Here is an 18,787-nt window from a genome sequence, read left to right on the forward strand (position 1 = left end):
CGCGACCCTGACGGAGAAGCGGCTTAGAAAATGGGTGGATGGATGGATGGAGAACACTATTATAGAGAACTGAATTTGTGATGGCAGTAAATGATTTTGGACACTACACTATACAGGTTTGCCCATTACTGTGCGACAGCTGATTCCATCACATAAACACTATAAACATCATTCCACCAGCCCACTGTAACCGCTGAGTTTGACTGCACACATTAGAAGAGCTTACTTACATCCTCAACAGGTCTGAATAGAGGTGTGTGGAGACATTGTAGCTGAGCTCATTAATCTTACTTAGAGAAGTGTCATGAGGATCTACAAACCAAACAAAGTGCATTATGGGTATTACCTGTCCACCGGGGTATATCGGCTGTACACTGTTATTGTGGTGCATTGTGGGATTGTTTGAGTGCACTGAATCATCTGAATTATGCTTTTGGATACCACTACAAAATGACGGAACCCCTAAATAGTACACTATTTAGTGAATAGGACGCAGTTCCAGACGCAACTCGTGTTTATAATGGAAAAACATGAACTCTGTGTGATGTTAACACATTTGATCCAAATATGTCTGTCTACGTAGTTAACTATTAAAAACACTGTACAGTATTATAATTGAAATAGTCAGAAAAGTGAAGAGACATTGTTATACAGAGCAATAGGTAATTCAAACTAAGGATATTGTTATACCTGTAGTAGCAGGTGGAAAAGTACAGAAATGAGAAATGAGAGGGGAGAGAGAGAGAGAGAGAGAGAGAGAGAGAGAGAGAGAGAGAGAGAGAGAGAGAGAGAGAGAGAGAGATTCCTAGACTACCTTTACGCCATCATGTATGCTTACCCATACTTACATTGTCACATTTGGGAAAGCACCTTTAGCACATTCAGCCTTGTACATTACACAGGTATGTAAGCCTGAGAGACCGTTTGATTCTCACTCTTTCCCTCTTTGGTTTAGTCTAAACTTACCATCGATAGGTCGAGAATGTGACCCCCACTTCAACATGTTACCATCTGCCCTATCCTATCGCTGCCAGGAATTCGCAGTCGGGAGTGGCGCATTCCACATCCTGGGATTTGGCTCTACCATACATGGTAAGCTTCACAATGATGATGTAACGTCCCACCTCTAAACAAACATAGGAAATGGGTTCTTATCAGCGAAGAGCCCCCAGAGCTGATTGGCTCATTCTGCTGGAAGCCCCGCCCCTCTCCCCTCTTTTACCAAGTTACCGCCCTGCCCGATTGAACTTCCAAGAAAGATTTTGTTTCGCCTTGCTCGTCAAACAGGGAAAGCTAAGGGGTCTAACCTAAAGCTTTTAAGGAACCATCGTTTAAATATGCCGCTGCGAGTTGTAATGCAAGGTCCCGGACCTTGGGGCTTTAGGCTGGTCGGTGGGAAAGATTTCGAGCAGCCCCTCACTATTTCACGGGTAAGTAAGTGCATCGTTTTCACCCGGGTTAAGTATGGAGCTCTGGATCAGCGTGTTATTGGCCTTTTTTTTCGAGCTCTTGCTCTCAGCGAAGCGCTGACTGAAGCACGAAGGGCAAAAAGTTACAACTAGAGTCTTCGCGAGCTAATCGAAACCTTTTATTATAACGTGGTCGTATGGTTTCGGTTCATTGTGGAGATGAGCTTAAGTGATATCACTCTTAGTAAAGTAGTGTAACCTACCTTATTTGAGGTCACCTCTAGATCATGAATCCCTGAGATTCACAAAGTTACAGCCATGCTATCGCCATCTGCCCAGCGCCGTATGGTGGCTAGTGCTAGGGTAACAGAATATGTTTGTAGCTGCTGTATTGAACTGTATGGTCCTCCCTTGCTGGCTAGACAAGCTTTCAAGGAAAACTGTAACAGTCCCTAATATCTGTTAATTAACAACCTCTGTTACTTCAGTAGAAATTTTTCTCAGTTTCCATGTTTTAAGTGAGTGCATGGACTATGAAAGTCTTGCCTGCATAGCACAGCAACTTCATTCTTGGGCCTTTCTTATGTAACCTGCATCTGCAACCAACTGCCCAGAGATGACTTGCTGTTCTTGGGCACTTACAAGAGAAGGCTGTCCAGTTAGAGAACTTCCCTTATCTTCTAAAGACGGAAATCCTCCTGTGACAAGAGAACGTTTGGGACCTCGGGGAGTGAAAACTAAAAAAAAAAAAAAAGTTTCCCCTGATGTAGGCGTATTTCTCTACACTGTTTTGCCAACACAGAATAAATGTGTAAATACCAGGTGAGGCCAACTGACACCCCCATTCCTGTTACATCTCCAGGTGACCCCTGGAAGTAAAGCTGCGCAGGCCAACCTTTGTATTGGGGATATGATCCTTGCCATTGATGGGGAACCAACTGAAGGCATGACTCACTTGGAAGCACAGAACAAGATCAAAAGCTGTGTAGAAGAAATGATCCTCTCCATTGACAGGTACATTGGAAAGTGCTTTTTCTCTTCTCTGAAACCATCTAAGATATAACTGACCCAAGCTGAAAGTATTGTCCACTCAAAGGCCAAGTCTCAGCAGCACTGTGGTGCCAGTGGCATAATTTCACTGCTTTTTTTCTTCCAGACCAGTTCACAGAATTGAATCTTTTGCATGTCTTGCTTCATTGACTTTTCTCTGAAACTTTTGTGTTGGTTATCTGTATTTGCTCTTGCTGTCTCAGGCCCTGGGTTGTTGCACATTTTCCTGTTCTGTTTTCAAGTAACTGAACTGTTATTGATTAAAATGAGGCATATTGCCATGGAATGGAGAGCCATGGCAGTTTTTTTACAAACTGAAGCTTTGCTACTCCAGGGTCCTGCTTGCATGTGTTTAGATTATATTATCATAATGTAGCTTCTCACGGTTAAATTTCTTCTTTGAAATGTCAATTCCTTTTCTATGTTTAGATCTGAATCTAAAATGTGGTCTCCTCTTGTTGCTGAAGAGGGGAAAACCCATCCATACAAGATGAATCTGGCATCAGAACCACAGGTATTTGTGCGAAGTTAACTTTATGTGGCTTTCAAAGGGACCTTTGACCAGGTCTTGCTGTTTTACAGTGGCCACTAAAGGCATGCAGAACAGACTTTTCTCATAGACAAAAAAAAAAACAAACAAAGGCAGGGCCGCACACGCTGCCAAGTGAAGTCATTATTTATATTCCAACAAACTATATCCATGGAGACTGGGGTTTATGAGCCAGACCATGACGCAACACACAGTTCCTGTAGGCTAACTTGGAAATTTGAGGTCAAAGAGTGAACGTGTCCCGGAAATGTATGTGCTTGTCTCTGGGGAGAGGGAGGTGTAATATTTCAAATTCTTACTGTCATAGTAGGAAAGATGTTTTAACTAGATAAAGCATATGATAACTTAAAGAGAACTGAAGGCAGTCTACTACTGCTGATGTGCAAGAAGGATAAATTCGCCTGTAAACTAACAACTTCCAGAATTTAAATTATTTTATTTATTTTGTCTTTTGTATTCTTAGGCAAACTCTGAAGTGACATTTTTAGAAAGGAATGAAAGTTTTATTTGGCAGCAATAAATCAACTTTGTTAATCCCCTGACAAATTAATCCTTTTTTTTTTTTACGTAATTTGAAATTTGCATAATGTCAACATTCATAATGAACGGACCAATAAAATTGGTCCGAAGTTACTTGAAATAAATTCTGCATTTCCTTCTTTTAGAAGTTAAGAACACATTTCCCTTCTCCTGTAAAGATACCATTTTTGAGATGAGGGTTTTTTTTCTGACAGTGACATCATTTTCCATGTTATGCAAAAATTTATTTTTTCACAGAACTGTACAAAATTGTTATTCAGTAGTATTGTTTTATATGGTTTTGTGTCTTATGGCTGTAACTCTTACTACCTTATATTCTTTCTGGAATCTGTGACCTCTTCCTCCACTCTCTATAGGAAGTGAAACACATAGGCTCTGCTCACAACAGGAGTGCCCTTCCTTTCAATTCACCTGGTTCTAAGGTGGTTACTAGCCAGTACAACAATCCTGCAGGCTTGTACTCTTCTGAGAACATCAAGAGCTTTAACAGCACTCTTGATGGTGTCAAGACTGTTGCCACATCTAGCGAATCCAGTAATATGTAAGTATTGTGTGGATTTCTGCTGTCTGGTCATTGTGCAGTCATAGTCTAGCCTGACAACCTATTGTGTGAATAATTTTACCGTTTGAAAGCATGAATGAGTCGTGTGACACCTTTTACTGACACAGATCCTATTTCAGTATGTTTTGGGTGTTATAGTTTTGGACTATGTGCCATCCATTAAACTGTTCTGTATCTTTTTTTCTTTTTTTCTTTTTTTTTTTTCTCAGCCCAGAACCTCCAAGAACTGGCCAGCCAAGACCACCAATTGCCGCCGACTCTGAGGTCTACAAAATGCTGAAGGAAAACCAAGAGACAGATGAGCCTCCACGCCAGTCTGCATCATTCAAAGTCTTGCAGGAGATCCTTGAGACTGGTAAGAATAAATAAATAAAAACAACACATGCACTCTACACCTCTGCATGCAGCATTAGTACATGATTGTCTCTACCTATGGGCAGAAGCTGAGTGCCCACTGTAGTTGGGCTGGAGGTTAGGGAACTGGCCTTGTGACCGGAAGGTTGCCGGTTCAATCCCCAGGGCCGACAGCACATGACTGAGGTGTCCTTGAGCAAGACACCTAACCCCCAATTGCTGCCCAGGCACCGTGGATAGGGCTGCCCACCGCTCCGGGCAAGTGTGCTCACTGCCCCCTAGTGTGTGTGTGTGTGTGTGTGTGTGTGTGTGTGTGTGTGTGTGTGTGTGTGGTGTTTCACTTCACGGATGGGTTAAATGTGGAGGTGGAATTTCCCCGGTTGTGGGATCAAAAAAGTATCACTTAAATTATATATTGTTACATTTATAGGTAACACAAGCACTTATGTTCTGCAAATTTTAGTGAGCAATTCCTTTTTTTAGAAAATGTGATAACTTTTTCACAGGGCACATTTGTTTTTAGTCCTTCTAATTTGTTAAATTCAACAAATAAACAGTACTTGTGCTAAAATTTGCAGATTAATGTTTTTTTTGTGGAAATTGTGTATTTACTTTCACATAATCAACAAAACGTGAAACTTGACTGGGATTCTCAAACTTTTTTGCATACAACTATATGTATTATTGGTGTATTCCTCAAAAACAAATGTAAGCAAACTTTTAGCACCCTTTGAAATTGCTTTTCGGACGTTCCTGAAATAAGGCCAAACGTTAAGGTGAGCTTTGTTGTTTTCTGAATCTTTGCACAGGTGATTCTGACAAACCTTCTGGCTTTAGAAGCGTGAAAGCTCCTACTACAAAAATTGCTTCTTCTGTGGGCAGTGCTGAGAAACTCAACGTGTGTGACAAATGTGGCTCGGGGATTGTGTAAGTAAATCAGTCTGGGTTTTGTGAATTATTTTTATTTTTATTATTTTTTGGAACAAGAGTCCTAAGTGCTAAGCTGATTTTACTGCATGTGGTGGTTTCGCCACCTAGTGGATGGATGTAGAATTTCCCACAGCTCTGTTTTTCTTTTGATTTACTGTGGCTCAGTATTTACTGCACTAGCCTTTGCTACTGGTTGTAGCTTCTTTGTTTTTGTAATTTGTATGATTTTAATGAATGGAATGTAAAAACAACACATTGTGCTCATTCATGTTTTGTTATTATATAGATGTATCTTTTTAAATTTATTAAAAAAAAATTTTATTCACTTTTCAAACAGGGGAATGATTGTCAAGCTCCGAGATAAATTCCGACACCCTGAGTGCTATGTCTGCACGGACTGCGGGATAAATCTAAAACAAAAGGGGCACTTTTTTGTTGAGGACAAGATTTACTGTGAGAAGCATGCACGTGAACGGGTGACTCCACCTGAAGGCTATGATGTCGTCACAGTCTTCCCAAAGTAGAGCCTTCTCCAAAGCTGCTTCAGAATTGCACATTTTCCCTGTTCTGGGGAATTCCCCACAGGACATTTCCATCACTTCATTTGGATAGTTTTCCAGAAGCTTTTATTGGAATGTTTTGAGGGGGAAAAAAACAAAAACGCTTATCTGTTCAACTTGAGGCTCTGTGGATGTCGATGGCAGTATTTGGTTATTCTCTCCACATCGTATTTCTTCGGTGACTATCCATATGAAGTGGTACTTGCATCAAACATTCCTGTATCGTAGTCATTCCATATGTAAAGTAGTAAAAAGAAACAGCGGTGCATTTGTGACAGAACTACAAAAGCTGAGACTCAAAAAGACAAAATACCTAACGTTTTTGCACTTGGACATTGATTGTGTGAATAACTTACTGTAGTGAATATTGACCTTTTGGCACATTTACTATATCTCAAGTTTTACCACTTTATTTTGGCCTTCCATAAGGATGAAGGGACCAACTGTTCTCATCTTACTGGAAAAGTGAAATGTTATCATCTCTAAATATGAGCGACATCACAGGACGCTCTATAGTCTCTAAATTGGTTAATTAGGGACTGGTTGTTTTATGTAAAGTATTATCTCCCACTGGCTTTGCTGCAGCATTTGTAATAAATATGATGGAACAAATAATCTTTTTTTATGACCACCATGTACAGCCTGCATAACTTGTTTCAATAAATAAATGTTTACATAAACACATGGCCACAAAGTTCTTCTCAATGATGGTATTTATCTTTATGATATTATTACAATAATTGTTTATTATATTTAGGTATAGATATGTTCATTTGTTAGTTTTTATGTGTGTGTGTGTTAACTGAAAATCCCTTTTTGCCCATTTTTATTTGTGCATTGTTTTATATGCCACCTGTCATCATTCATCCATCCATCCACCCATTTTCCAAGCCGCTTCTCCGTCAGGGTCGTGGGGGATGCTGGAGCCTATCCCAGCAGTCTTCGTGGGAAGGCAGGATACACCCTGGACAGGTCGCCAGTCCATCGCAGGGCACCTGTCATCATTTTGATGCTTTTAATTTATTTTAAGTGAATTATTTTGACTAATTTGCTTTCAATATGAGAGGGCTAATCTTTACAATGAGAGAAGGTGGTGGGTCATGCTGGAATACAGGAAAAATGACAAAGCCCCCCACCACAACAAAATATGTAGAAACTTGCCAGAATGTCAACTGAGAGAAAATCCTGAAACAAATGTATTAATCTTTTACAGTGTGGGGACCATCAGAGAAAAAACCTGATAGATTCTGAGTGATTTAACTTTTCCTGTAATGTAGCAACAGATGAGTTTGATTTATTCCCCCATGAATATACTAAAGGGTAAAAACAAGAACACTTAAGCCCATGTTGGGCTATTACGAGTGGAAGCAAGGCTGTTGTCCTAGTACTCATACTGGGTGCTTTCATCAGATGCTACTAGCTTTGCTCATTTACTAGTAGTTTACAGCATCTGATCATCGTTCTTTCAGATGATTCTGAGGAAACTGATCTTACTTTATATCATGAAATTATGTAATGTGATCTAGTTAAACCCCAAAATGTAATAAATGATCACTGGAAAGCTCTTAAGAGAAATAATCCACTCACTCTATGTGTGAGGGAATCTTTTTTTGTGTGTGTGTTTGAGGCACAAGATGGTAAAAAGGTGAACTTTCAACTGTTACAGTAAGAAACAGGAATGTGATGTTCCACTGAAATACAAGTGTATTATATACACAATTAAATATTATCAAAATACAAAGAAAAATGTTACCATTTTACTTCCCTTCTTTGAGGGAGATTCATCGATTTTTCAAATAATTCTGCAAAATTACAAAGTTGAGATGTAAACAGTCATTCAGAGACTGCTGTAAAATGCTCCATTCTAGAGATACTTCAGTCCGAATTGTTCACAGTGGTGGTGATAGGAACCAGACGGCTGAACCGTTTAATGCCTTTAAACATGACATGGTTATGAAAATGCTGCCTGTTGACTGAGACTTGGTTTTAGGATAGAATTGAGATGATAATATCATGTTCGTGGCGGAGGAGCACATGGAGTCATTTTCGTTCATCATGCCCTGTGAACTGATTCATTTGATTTCATTTAATTAGACGCATAAAATACATGCAGCACAAGTAACCAAAATGGCAACGTCTCCAATTTTGTCGAGAAAATTCTCTATCCGTCCTCACAACTTGCAGTCATTAATGCCAGAGCTGTGTGTCTTTGGAAAACACGCCCATCCATTCCTAAACACCTCATCTTCATCAAAAGCGAGCATCAGGTTCTCTTGAAACCTGCAGTCCACCTGGTGCAGCAATATGTCCGTGTAGTGTCCTTGCGCTCCGTGCCAGCTCGCTGGACACGCTGCGCCTGGCGCGTGGACACCTTCCACGTCCTTCTCCAGGTCCGCAGGGCGCCAGGCGGGCTCAGCAATTCGGAGAGTCTCGGTCAGCGCCCAGATGTAATTGTGCGCAAATCTCAATGTCTCTATTTTGGTCAGCTTCGCGTCGTCGGGGAAAGTGGGCAGCACGTTCCTCAGCGCGTCCAGGGCGGAGTTGAGGTTGTGCATGCGGTGCCTCTCGCGGTCGTTGGCCTTCGTCCTGCGGTTTCCCCCGCACGCCCTGGACGCGCATCTGCCTGACCACTTGGTGCTCCGGCGACTTTTCCTCGGGGTCGAAGCGAGAGCGTCTTCGTCGTTGCTTAGGTCAAGTTCACTGCTGGAGGTGATGACGTCGGCAGTAAAATCCCTTGCGGACTGAGCGCCAGATGCGCGCGTGCCATTTCTTTCCATGGATGCGCACTTAGGGGACATCCTGCAAAATGAAACAGAGCAACAAGTTATCAACTCAAAGTCCTTAATGTAGAGGTGTCTGCTCAAAACTGGTAAAGAGAGCACGTGCCAAATTTGACTAACTTTTAAACAGCAAGTCCGCTTCAGTGTCAGGCTCTTGGAGTGCCAGGTCTCACTAGACTGAGAAGTGAAGCGAGAGCGCTTCGTATCCCCACTATATAAATCTGCAGAGACAATAAGCAGGTGATGCTCCCCCTGTTCATGTATGTTCCTTTTATCTTATCTGGATTGTGTAGGGCAAGAGCGCCGGTAAAAAGAAGGGGGGAGGGAGGAGGGCAATCAGATTTCCCTGAAGAGCGAGCGCTCTCTTATTACTCGTGCACACACAAAAACTCATGCTGAGTCTTTTTTAGGGTCAGCTTTGTTTTTGATCACAGTTAAGAGAAGGTCTGGGGAACAGGTGTAAGAGCAGATCATCAGAACTCCATGGTAACAACAGGCCGAATTTACCAGCATTTCCAATTATTCTGGCACACTCTGTGGATACTGGACTTCTTCCGAGGCATATATTGTTTGCAGACACTTTTACCGATTCAATTATTTGTGCTCAGGATGTCAAAAAACATTACAAGATGATATATTTCTATATGACACATAAATTACTTAATCAGTAAAGATATCTCGTGGCAGTTCCCCTCGCTCCACTAAAAGTTACCAGAACCAAAGCGCAAAGAAGACTGTATTGTTTTCCATGTTTGTTTTGCTTTCAACCATCTAAATCTGCCTATTATAAGTAGGCACGCACGAGGACAGCCTTCCTTTAAACCTCTCTCAACAAAAACTGACTTTATTCCAAGTGTACTTTGTACTAATATTCTTTGCACCTGTGCCGTCGTCGTGCGCAACAAACACTTTCTTGTGCGCAAAGGTAGTTTTGAACGCAAAAGGGCCTGGGAAATCCTTTAAAACAATCCTTTTTTTTAAACAGATGATGTCTATGGCGCGTGCCATTCACGGTCAGCACAATAAGTCCCCTCTATATCCAGACTAATTATTCAAATAAGCGTGCGCACTGGGGTCTCCAACTGGAGCTCCTGTTTGCTGATGGCCAATGCGCATTCCCTATCTGGTGGCGGTGGCGCATAAAAGAGTTTTAAAGATGAATGATTGACCTAAGTTTACTCTCTGCCCAAGTCTTGATAAATCTTGGTTTATTGGAGAGAGCACAGCATGTTACCGTGGACGAAAAATATTTGCCATCGTCCACGAAGTCTCCGCAAAAGCACTCATCTACAGTCTAACTAAATATGTATTTTGTAGGGTATCTGATAACCATATGCTTTCAATAAACTGGACAAATAAGGCAGGGAGATAGGGGGGGTGTCGTCGTGCTGTTGTAAAAGGCTCGAAATAATCCAAAGTAAACCAAATCTCACCGCTTTACAAATAGCCATTGATGCCAAATCTGTATTCGGATATCGCAGACAGGTGTGAGTTTGGGGCTGTCAGTTTTTTGGCCTCCTTTTTTTTTATCAGTGTCGTGTAATATCCTGCTTGTTATGCAAAGTATGGGCAAACATGAGCGAGCAGTTGCTGTGGAAATCTCAGATATCGGCAAAGAGTCGGTCCGAACGCGATTTAACAATATTTAACAATAAACGAGACTTAGGAGAGCAGGTGATACCTGCCCTCGCCTTCTTGATTAATACTTCCTCAACTACTCCACTTTACAATCTGTTGTAATTATTTATTAAACGAAATCTATTTATTATTATTTTAGCAAACAGAAGTACCAGGTGGGGCTTTATTTTCATCCTCAGCTTTTGTTTGGAGGACATTTGAAGAGGGCAATCAAAGACTAAAAACTCGCTGACCAGCTTTTTGCCATCCATTTGTCCTAAACTGGCAGACAAGCTATTGAATTCTTCCCTCTTGTTCAGACACGGGGGAAAGGCTGCTCATAAAGAAGAAAAGGAAACTTCGCTCCGGAGGAAGAAAGAAAACACACAACTTAAAACATTTAATTACAACCCGGATGCCATATGTACACCTCTTGTAAAAACTCAAACAATGTCAACTCTTTTGTGAGGTAAAACGTGCGCTTTTGGAGACGTGTGCGCTTTTGGAGAGGTGTGCGCATCAAGACCAGAATGACCTTGAGTACACTTCTTGGAAGAAGTAATGCTAGTTTAATGTGCTGTTGAAGCTCTTTTTAGAGTCCTCCCTTTGTGCTATAACGCATATGCTTGTGATGACCGAATACACCAATTATAAGTGAATAGGGAAGAACTCCTTGGTAAACCCCAATTTCGCTTAAGCAACTGGGGTCACGCAGATTAATCAAGCTTTGGCGCTGTGAATGGGCCAGTTCAAGGCAGAGGGTTTAGACACCGGGCCCCATTTGAGTGGTGCGCACCGACTCTAGTGAATTTGGCTCCTCTAAATATTTATATATTTACGCCCCAAGACAGACAGAGCACTATAGTGAGGCGGACCCATTAAAAACGCGGATTAGCCTTGTTATTTGATCGCGCACAAGCTTAAGGCGTGCTTTTTTTTCGAGGGGTCGTCTGATACAAAGTTGATTATATTTTGATACAATAAATTAATTTACTGTTTCGGTTTAATAGAAGTGTGACGCCACTCTAATGGAACATAACACATTTTAGTAAACACAGCTTTATTTCTTCATATTTTTTGACCTCCTGTTCACCAGAGAGACTAAAAATCTGTGATAGCACAGATAGCAGCGTGAGACTTTAATACTAACTCTGCACTCTTGAAAATAAGGGTTTCTAAATGTTTCTTGGCTTAGATGTATGGTAAAAGCCTGTAGAACCTTTGAAGTATGTGGAGGTTCTTTGAAAAAAAGTTCTTCACACTTGCACCTATCATTTACACAAATGGTTCCAAGGATTCTACAGGGAATCAGAAGTGGTTCCCCTTTGGCATCGTTCCAATGAACCCTTTAGGGTTTCATTTGGCACCTTTATTCTTACGAGTTTGTTTTGTCTGCCAATTGATTAACATTCACCACCTCAAGTGTCTTGACAGAGTGATGAGCAGTGATGAAAATGCCTTAGCTTTGAACATTGAGCAGTGAAAGTGCTTCTTGAAATGAAATCTCTCATTTGTAAGGATTTTTTTAGACTGATATGGATTACCTTTAGCTGGTCTTATAGTGGATTTACCTTAACATTACAAGGAATAGAATGTTAATGATGCTGAGAAGCTTGCCCCACCACTCCACTCTAATTTTTATTAAGTACATTTAAATAATTCAATCAAGTCATCAATACTAATATTAAACAACCTAAGAAGACAGTTAATGCTGATGATGTGTAACCTCTTGATCACACGAGGCAGTGCAAACTATAGCAAAAGCTTGTACAAGCAGTAACATGATGTGTGACAGTCATTCAATTTTTCCTTCCCCACTTTCCTCTTTTTCAGTTAATTCAATTTGTCAGTAGCCTAGGTTACCCTTGTACAGCCCAGCAACACTCTTGGAGCTTCAAAATCCAACCCTGTCATTCATGGCGAGCTGTGAGACAAGCAACTTACCTGCTCATATTACTCTGGTCAACATACACTATATGGCCAAAAGAGTGTAGACATTTCTTCTTAGTACTGAGTTCAGGTGTATGAAATCAAGCACACAGTAATGCAATCTCCAGAATGGGTCATACTGAAAAACTCAGTGACTTTAAACATGGCACCGTATATTGCATATTATATCACATTTGCCAAGTCAGTTTGTGAAATGTTTGCCCTGCTAGATCTGCCCTAGTCAACTGTAAGTGCTATTATTGTGAAATGCAAACATATAGGAGCAACTAGAGCTCAGTCATGAAGTGCTAGTTCATGCTCAGAGTGGGGTCACCAAGCATTAAAGTGCATAGTGCATAAAAATCACCTGTCTTTTATTTCATCACTCACTACAGAGTTCCAATCTCCCTCTGGAAGCAATGCCAGCGCAACCTGTGTGTCAGGAGCTTCACAATATGGTCGTTCATGGCTGAGTAGCTGTTAAACCTAAGATTTCTATGTGCAATTCCAAGGATTGGCTGGAGTGATGTGAAACATACCAACATTGGACTCAGCACTGGAGCAGTGGAAATGTCTTCTCTGCAGTGATGGGTGAATAATGCTTTGCTATCTGACAGTCTGATGGTCTAATCTGAGTTTGGCAGCTGCCAGGACAACGCCACCTACTAGAATGTATAGTGCCGCTTATTTTATCTGTATATTGGCCCCTTATTTCCAGTGAAGGATAAATGTAATGCTACAGCATACGATGACATATTAGACAAATATGAAATCCCAATTTGTTCCATAAAGACATGGTTTCACAAGTTTGGTGTGGGGGATCTCCAGTGGCCTGCACAGACCTCTGACTTCGACCTTACTGAGCACCAGTAGGATGAATTTGAACGTCAATTGCGAGCCAGGACTTTTTGTTCAAGATCAGTGCCTGACCACACAAATACTCTTTTGACTGAATGGGCACACATCTTCAGAAAAGCCTTCCCAGAGGAGTGAAGAATGTTATAGCCTTTGGATACCACCATATATATTCTGCTAAGTCACAAGCCCTGAGTTGCCGTATCAATGCCATATCAGATAAGCAAGCTACTTCCCTTACTTACTTCATAGTTTGGAATAGACCATCTGAGACAAGCTCTGACCTGTTTTGGGTGCCCCTGGCCAAATTATATATTTAGTTGATTCTCTGCAGCAAACTTTAAAATCGAGAAATATTACATTAAAAACACATAAAATCTAAACTAAAACAGCAATTGTGGCATGTCCAGTAGGTTGGACACTTGCAGTTGTACAGGTCTCAGAAATTCATTAACTTGTTACACCTTAATTGACTTGCTAGGACTGGTTAGGCAGGTCAAGAATTGTCACTAGGAATTGTTAGCTGATGACAAATCCAGAGTGTAATAATTTTGTGATTTTTTTTAAACCTTGTTCTAACATTCAATAGCAATGGGCTTCTCTAAGCAGCTGGCTGAGAATCTGAAAATGAAGCTTACTGATGCCTACAAAGCAAAGGAAGGCTATAAACAGATATCTTGTTGCAGTTCATAATTTCCACTTTCTAAATTGTCATCAGAAAAATGGTGTTAAGGCAAACCAAAAAACTCTTAGATAGAACTGTTCATACCCTGTCACGAAAGGATTTGCAGGAAGGTTTAGCTGACACAAGAGTGGTGGTTCCTTCGTTCTGCTGTGAGGCACTGCTTACACAACATAATCTGTGTTGAAGAGTAATCAGAAGAAACCTTTACCTGCCATCTCATCACTAAATCAGTATGTATAGTATACACAACAGCATCTAGTTAAGCCAGAGGCTTAAGACAGGACAGCATTTGATGAAAAGAATATCTTACCAAGAGTTATGCATGTGTATCTGCTATGATTTGGCACAGTGTGGCAACCTAGGACACAGGAAATACTGCATGGGTAGATGGAAAACTGGATTCCATTAAATATCACTAAATATTCTTCTTCTTATTATTATTATTGTTGTTGTTGTTGTTGTTGTTGTTGTTGTTATCAGTAGTAGTAGTAGTAGTATTCATATTATTATTATTATTATGTTCCCGAAGCAAATGGGACAGTCAATCAGAAAAAATAAGCTGTAAGGAGTCACTGCTAAAAAACTACATGATCCACCAAAAACTACTTCAAGAAATGCAAGTTCAAGCTATTATTATGGCCCTTACAGTCCCCTGACTTGAACATCATTGAAAATCTGCTGGTTGATCTCAAACATGTGTGTTGTGTATGCAAGATTGCCCAAGAATATTGCAGAACTAGAAACATTCTGCCAGGAAGAGAGGGTGAAAATGTTTAAGCAAGAATAGAAAGACTACTTTCTGTACTGGCTACAAAAAGCATTTGCTAGCTGTAATACCTGGCAAAAGGGGTGTTACTATGTACTGATGTAGTAGGGTGGGGCACTTCAAGAGCTATGGCTTTTTCTCACCATTTTGTACAATGCTGACTAATTAGGAAGTTAACCACCACTCCCCAGCTAGTGGTAGCCGCTTCATCTAGCCACATCCTTCCTTAGGTTTCATTACTCTAGACCCTGGTAGCTGCAGCATTGCATACACCTCACAGATGCCGTAACCCAGATGCTAACTGTTATCTTTTGGTTATAGTGGTTTTTGTAACATCGTGTTTAGCTAAATTTTTTCAGTGAGTCTGCCTGTACTAAGTATTGTGGGTCAGCCATAGCATATTTACTTCAACTGCAATTGCTGTTCTCTCTTGGCCAGTTCAATTACTTAATGTCTTCTTTTCATTTCCCTTCATCCTGGGAATGTCACACACAACTCAGGGTTGCAATCATCATGTTTTACTAATGGCTTTATGAAATACCAGACAGCTGCTCCCCTCACTAAGCCTGCTTCCTTCACCAAGGACCTCCAGTGATAGCTAGGGGTTTGAATGTAAGCATTTACATTCTAAATGAATGTGCCTCTTGTCCAGAGACTTGGCTGATGGACTGTAAGCCAGCAGACCTAGAGACCATATGGAAAGCATGAGCCTTGCAAGCCTTACATGACTGTAATTGATGAAAAAAATGAGAGTCATTTCTAGGAGCACTGAGATGTTTTAGATGGTCCACGCTTAGGTGGACCAAGCATGTGTTAAACAAATTTCACCAAAATTGCTTTATACTTACAATTACCAATTAAACGTGTGGGAGATCTGCATGCCTTTGCAGTGAAATTTTGATATATAGGATACTCGATCTTCTCTGTTATCCTGAGTTCACACTTTGAGTAAATTTGCATTATGTAAATTTGCCCATCAGACAATCATTTATTTGTTTTTGCTTCAGTGCCAGGATTGAAGGAGTTCACTGTCAAAACAATGGCTTTAACCTAGGTGGTATACAGATTTGCTATGGCCTGATTGCAAAAGTCCATCAAGCAACTAATACCATGGCCAATGTTATGTCACACCCTCAAAAATAAAGGTACTAAATTGTCACTAGGGTAGGGCTACATCTCAGTACCTTTAGTCAAGGAACATAACTGTACCATAATCCATTAAAATAAAATTTTCTAAGTTGTACTGACACCATACACCCCGTCTCATCTCCAGCCTTTTTATTTTATTGTTCTGTTTTAAAAAATTAGGTTATGAAAATGTAGGACTACATACTTTTCACCCGGGAAAAATTTACCTAGGGTACAAGTCAAAATCAAATCAAATGTATTTGTATAGTGCTTTTTACACAAGGATGTCACAAAGTAGCTTCACAGAATTCCAGAAAAGACAAAGTTTTAACATGAATGTAAAACCCCCAGGTGAGCAAGCCAGGGGCGACAGTGGCAAGGAAAAAGTCCCTCAGAGCTGAGGAAGAAACCTTGGGAGGAACCAAGGCTCACAAGGTGGGACCCATCCTCCTCTGGTCAAACTAGCTACAAATGATTATACTATTAATATTAATAGCAGTAGTATTAGTAGTAGTAACAGCTAGGAGTCTATGAAAACTTCAATTTAGGGTGGGCAGCTAGTCCAAGGCAGGTGGCGGTAGCTGGGGCGTGGGCAGCTGGTCTGAAGCGGGTGCCAGGAGAGCTCGACAGTCAGTTCTCCTTCAGTGTCTGGCCGGACATGTGGGCAGTCTGTACACAATTGGACCTTAAAACCACTGTTGTACCTTTGAGGGTACATATATATTATTTGTACTGTGATGACTGAAAAATGTACCTGCACAATACCTTTATGTCTAACAGTGCACTTCCTGAGAGCAGGCATAAATTATTGGTATTGGTATTTGTATTTTGTATTTGTTATATGGTATTGGTATTACAGATCATGTCATATAATTAAATGTACATAAATGTCCGCTACACCCAACATTTTTGTACATTCTTAAAGAAGGTTAACAATTTGTACCAAAAAGGATTCTGCTACTGTTACGATGTCAAGCTTGTAATAATAAAAGAACCCTTCTGGTTTAAGAACGTTAATGATAAACAATCCATTAAAAAGTTTTATTAAGTCATTAATTATTTATTAGTTACATCTTTATAGAATGTAAAGCTTGACTTATGGTTCTCCAAAGTGGTTGGCTGATAATATTTGAAAATCTCAAATTTTCGTGGCTGTTGAGGAATGTAAATTTGTTTTTGATGTAATTCTGTCTGGAGTTTTAATGCTGCCGAGGAACGTTATCTTATGACAGCCACTTGCAAATTCTGTTTCTAAAACTCATAATGAGGTGAATTTCAACAGAGCATCAACGATGGCACAGAATGCAGTTGTTAGAGCTTCATCCCAGAATAGATTTCTACTTAATCACATGGACATGTTGGGGTAGTATAGCAGGGGAAAAAAGTTTAGTCTTTACTGTTATGAATCTTCTTATTAACAAAATGAAAGAAGTGAGTGAAATGGCACAGAACATATAGTTGAAATTAATCCATCTCTACTTAGCTCTTTCTTTAGATTGAGTACAATATAGATTAAGCATTTTATGTTTAATTAAGAAGCTTTCTATTTTAAGAATGTTTGCTAAATACAGAGCAGAGATCTGCGAGCTCAGATGCAAATGGACTGTTTGGTTGATAGGGGTCACTCTTTCTCACTTATCTCTCTCATAAACTTAACTCTTGTTGGATTATGGCAGCAAATGTACTTTGTGAACCAGAGATGTATGAAAATGTCTGAAAAATGAGTGAAAGTGTGTTTAAAAATATGTGGCGTTTAAAGTAAAATGTGAAGACTTTTTCCAGTTTGAGGACTCAGTGTAACAGCAAGTAACCTACAAGGTCTTTTATTCTGTTCAACTGATATTTTGGTTGCTGTTCTGTTACTTCTTCAAATGAAGATGTGAGCGTGAGTCAATAAAAACTGACTGAGCCGCTTAGGACAGTGGATGAGGCTGGAGGCCATACAGGACTGGGGGTCTGTTTGTATTCAATAAAGGACAAATGAGTTTAAAGGGCCCATCTGCATTTTCTTGTATTTTATTATTTTCCTAGAAATCCACAAATAATGTTTATACAGTTTTATGAAATACAGCCACAATTCATATTTACATGTTCATTTTCCAGCAGGCTGTTTTTGTTACTGATATGTAAATTACCTCTGTTCTAACTGACAGCCCTGCATTATACTCCTTATATCCTTCAGTGTGAATGGTCAGACTAAACCAGTGTAGCCCGATGCCACAAAAACAACAAATTCAAAGCAGCCTATTTTTTTTTTCTTTTTTTTTTTTTTGCTGTTTCTTCAGAATATCGACCTAATGAACTGGAGTGTGAATGTTTTGAAACCCTTTCATATAAATTTCCCACAACATGGGCCCTTTGATATTTACCATTGTGCATTCCGGCCACATTTAAGGAAAAGATTCTTTGAACAGTGCAACCTCATACCAGCGTGTCCAAATCAAGCTCTCTCTACTTTTACTCACAGTGTACACAGTGCTACCCACCGAGAGCTGCTTGAGTGTAGATGAGAAAACAGCTCCTCACTGAAAGCATCATCTCCTTCTGTTTGTTCTTATTGAATGGGCTTATTAAATAATATAAAATGGAAAGCAGTTTGGGCTTATTATTATTTGTTTACAAATTCTTTTTATAAAGATCCACAGATATTACCCTATTCATTCCTACAAAAGTTTTAAAATGATATCAGCCTTGGCTAAAGATTCTGCACAGAGCATCCTGAACCTCTTTTTCATTTATTGTAGGAGTAGGCCTACTGTTCATATACAATAAAAATCTGGCAAGATTTCTCAAGACATGTAATTGACAATATTTTATTTGATTTCTTTGCTTTTTAAAAACGTATTGTTTGGGTTCCAAAAAAAAAGTTGTCTTATTAATTTATTAATTTTTTATACTAAATTCAATATGCACAAATAAAAATATTAAACACTATTTTATGGCTATTGAACATTCAAAGAACAACAAGGCTATACAACAATCCAGTAAAAAGAAATAAATTAATAAAAAAGGGATCCTACTAGTCTTCCGGAAAACGTCACTGGAGACGAAAGTGCTTGGCTCAGCTCTCGG

At 39.9% G+C, this 18,787-nt stretch overlaps 2 protein-coding genes across 2 annotated transcripts; one reads left to right on the forward strand and one right to left on the reverse strand.

Moving 5' to 3' along the window:
- The first annotated feature begins 1,226 nt into the window (after positions 1 to 1,226).
- On the forward strand, positions 1,227 to 6,639 carry pdlim1 (PDZ and LIM domain 1 (elfin)). The gene is made up of 7 exons (XM_017696508.2): positions 1,227 to 1,430; positions 2,272 to 2,423; positions 2,889 to 2,973; positions 3,906 to 4,090; positions 4,321 to 4,466; positions 5,275 to 5,392; positions 5,733 to 6,639. Exons 1-7 carry the CDS (start codon positions 1,338 to 1,340, stop codon positions 5,917 to 5,919), a joined length of 966 nt encoding a protein of 321 aa, XP_017551997.1. The 5' UTR covers positions 1,227 to 1,337; the 3' UTR covers positions 5,920 to 6,639.
- A 1,375-nt stretch (positions 6,640 to 8,014) lies between these two features.
- neurog3 (neurogenin 3) lies at positions 8,015 to 8,753 on the reverse strand. The gene has a single exon (XM_037538666.1). The coding sequence runs from the start codon at positions 8,751 to 8,753 to the stop codon at positions 8,127 to 8,129; it is 627 nt and encodes a 208-aa protein (XP_037394563.1). The 3' UTR covers positions 8,015 to 8,126.
- Positions 8,754 to 18,787: the final 10,034 nt, after the last annotated feature.

Source organism: Pygocentrus nattereri, chromosome 5 (assembly GCF_015220715.1).
Source record: "Pygocentrus nattereri isolate fPygNat1 chromosome 5, fPygNat1.pri, whole genome shotgun sequence".
Classification (NCBI taxonomy): Eukaryota; Metazoa; Chordata; class Actinopteri; order Characiformes; family Serrasalmidae; genus Pygocentrus; species Pygocentrus nattereri.

Bases quoted from the DNA above. Each gene is read 5' to 3' on its own strand.
- neurog3 (XM_037538666.1), bottom strand. From the start codon at position 8,753: ATGTCCCCTAAGTGCGCATCCATGGAAAGAAATGGCACGCGCGCATCT.
- pdlim1 (XM_017696508.2), top strand. From the start codon at position 1,338: ATGCCGCTGCGAGTTGTAATGCAAGGTCCCGGACCTTGGGGCTTTAGG. The intron at 4,091-4,320 runs GTAAGTATTGTG...TTTTTTTCTCAG, and splicing joins TCTAGCGAATCCAGTAATAT to CCCAGAACCTCCAAGAACTG. The intron at 4,467-5,274 runs GTAAGAATAAAT...ATCTTTGCACAG, and splicing joins GCAGGAGATCCTTGAGACTG to GTGATTCTGACAAACCTTCT.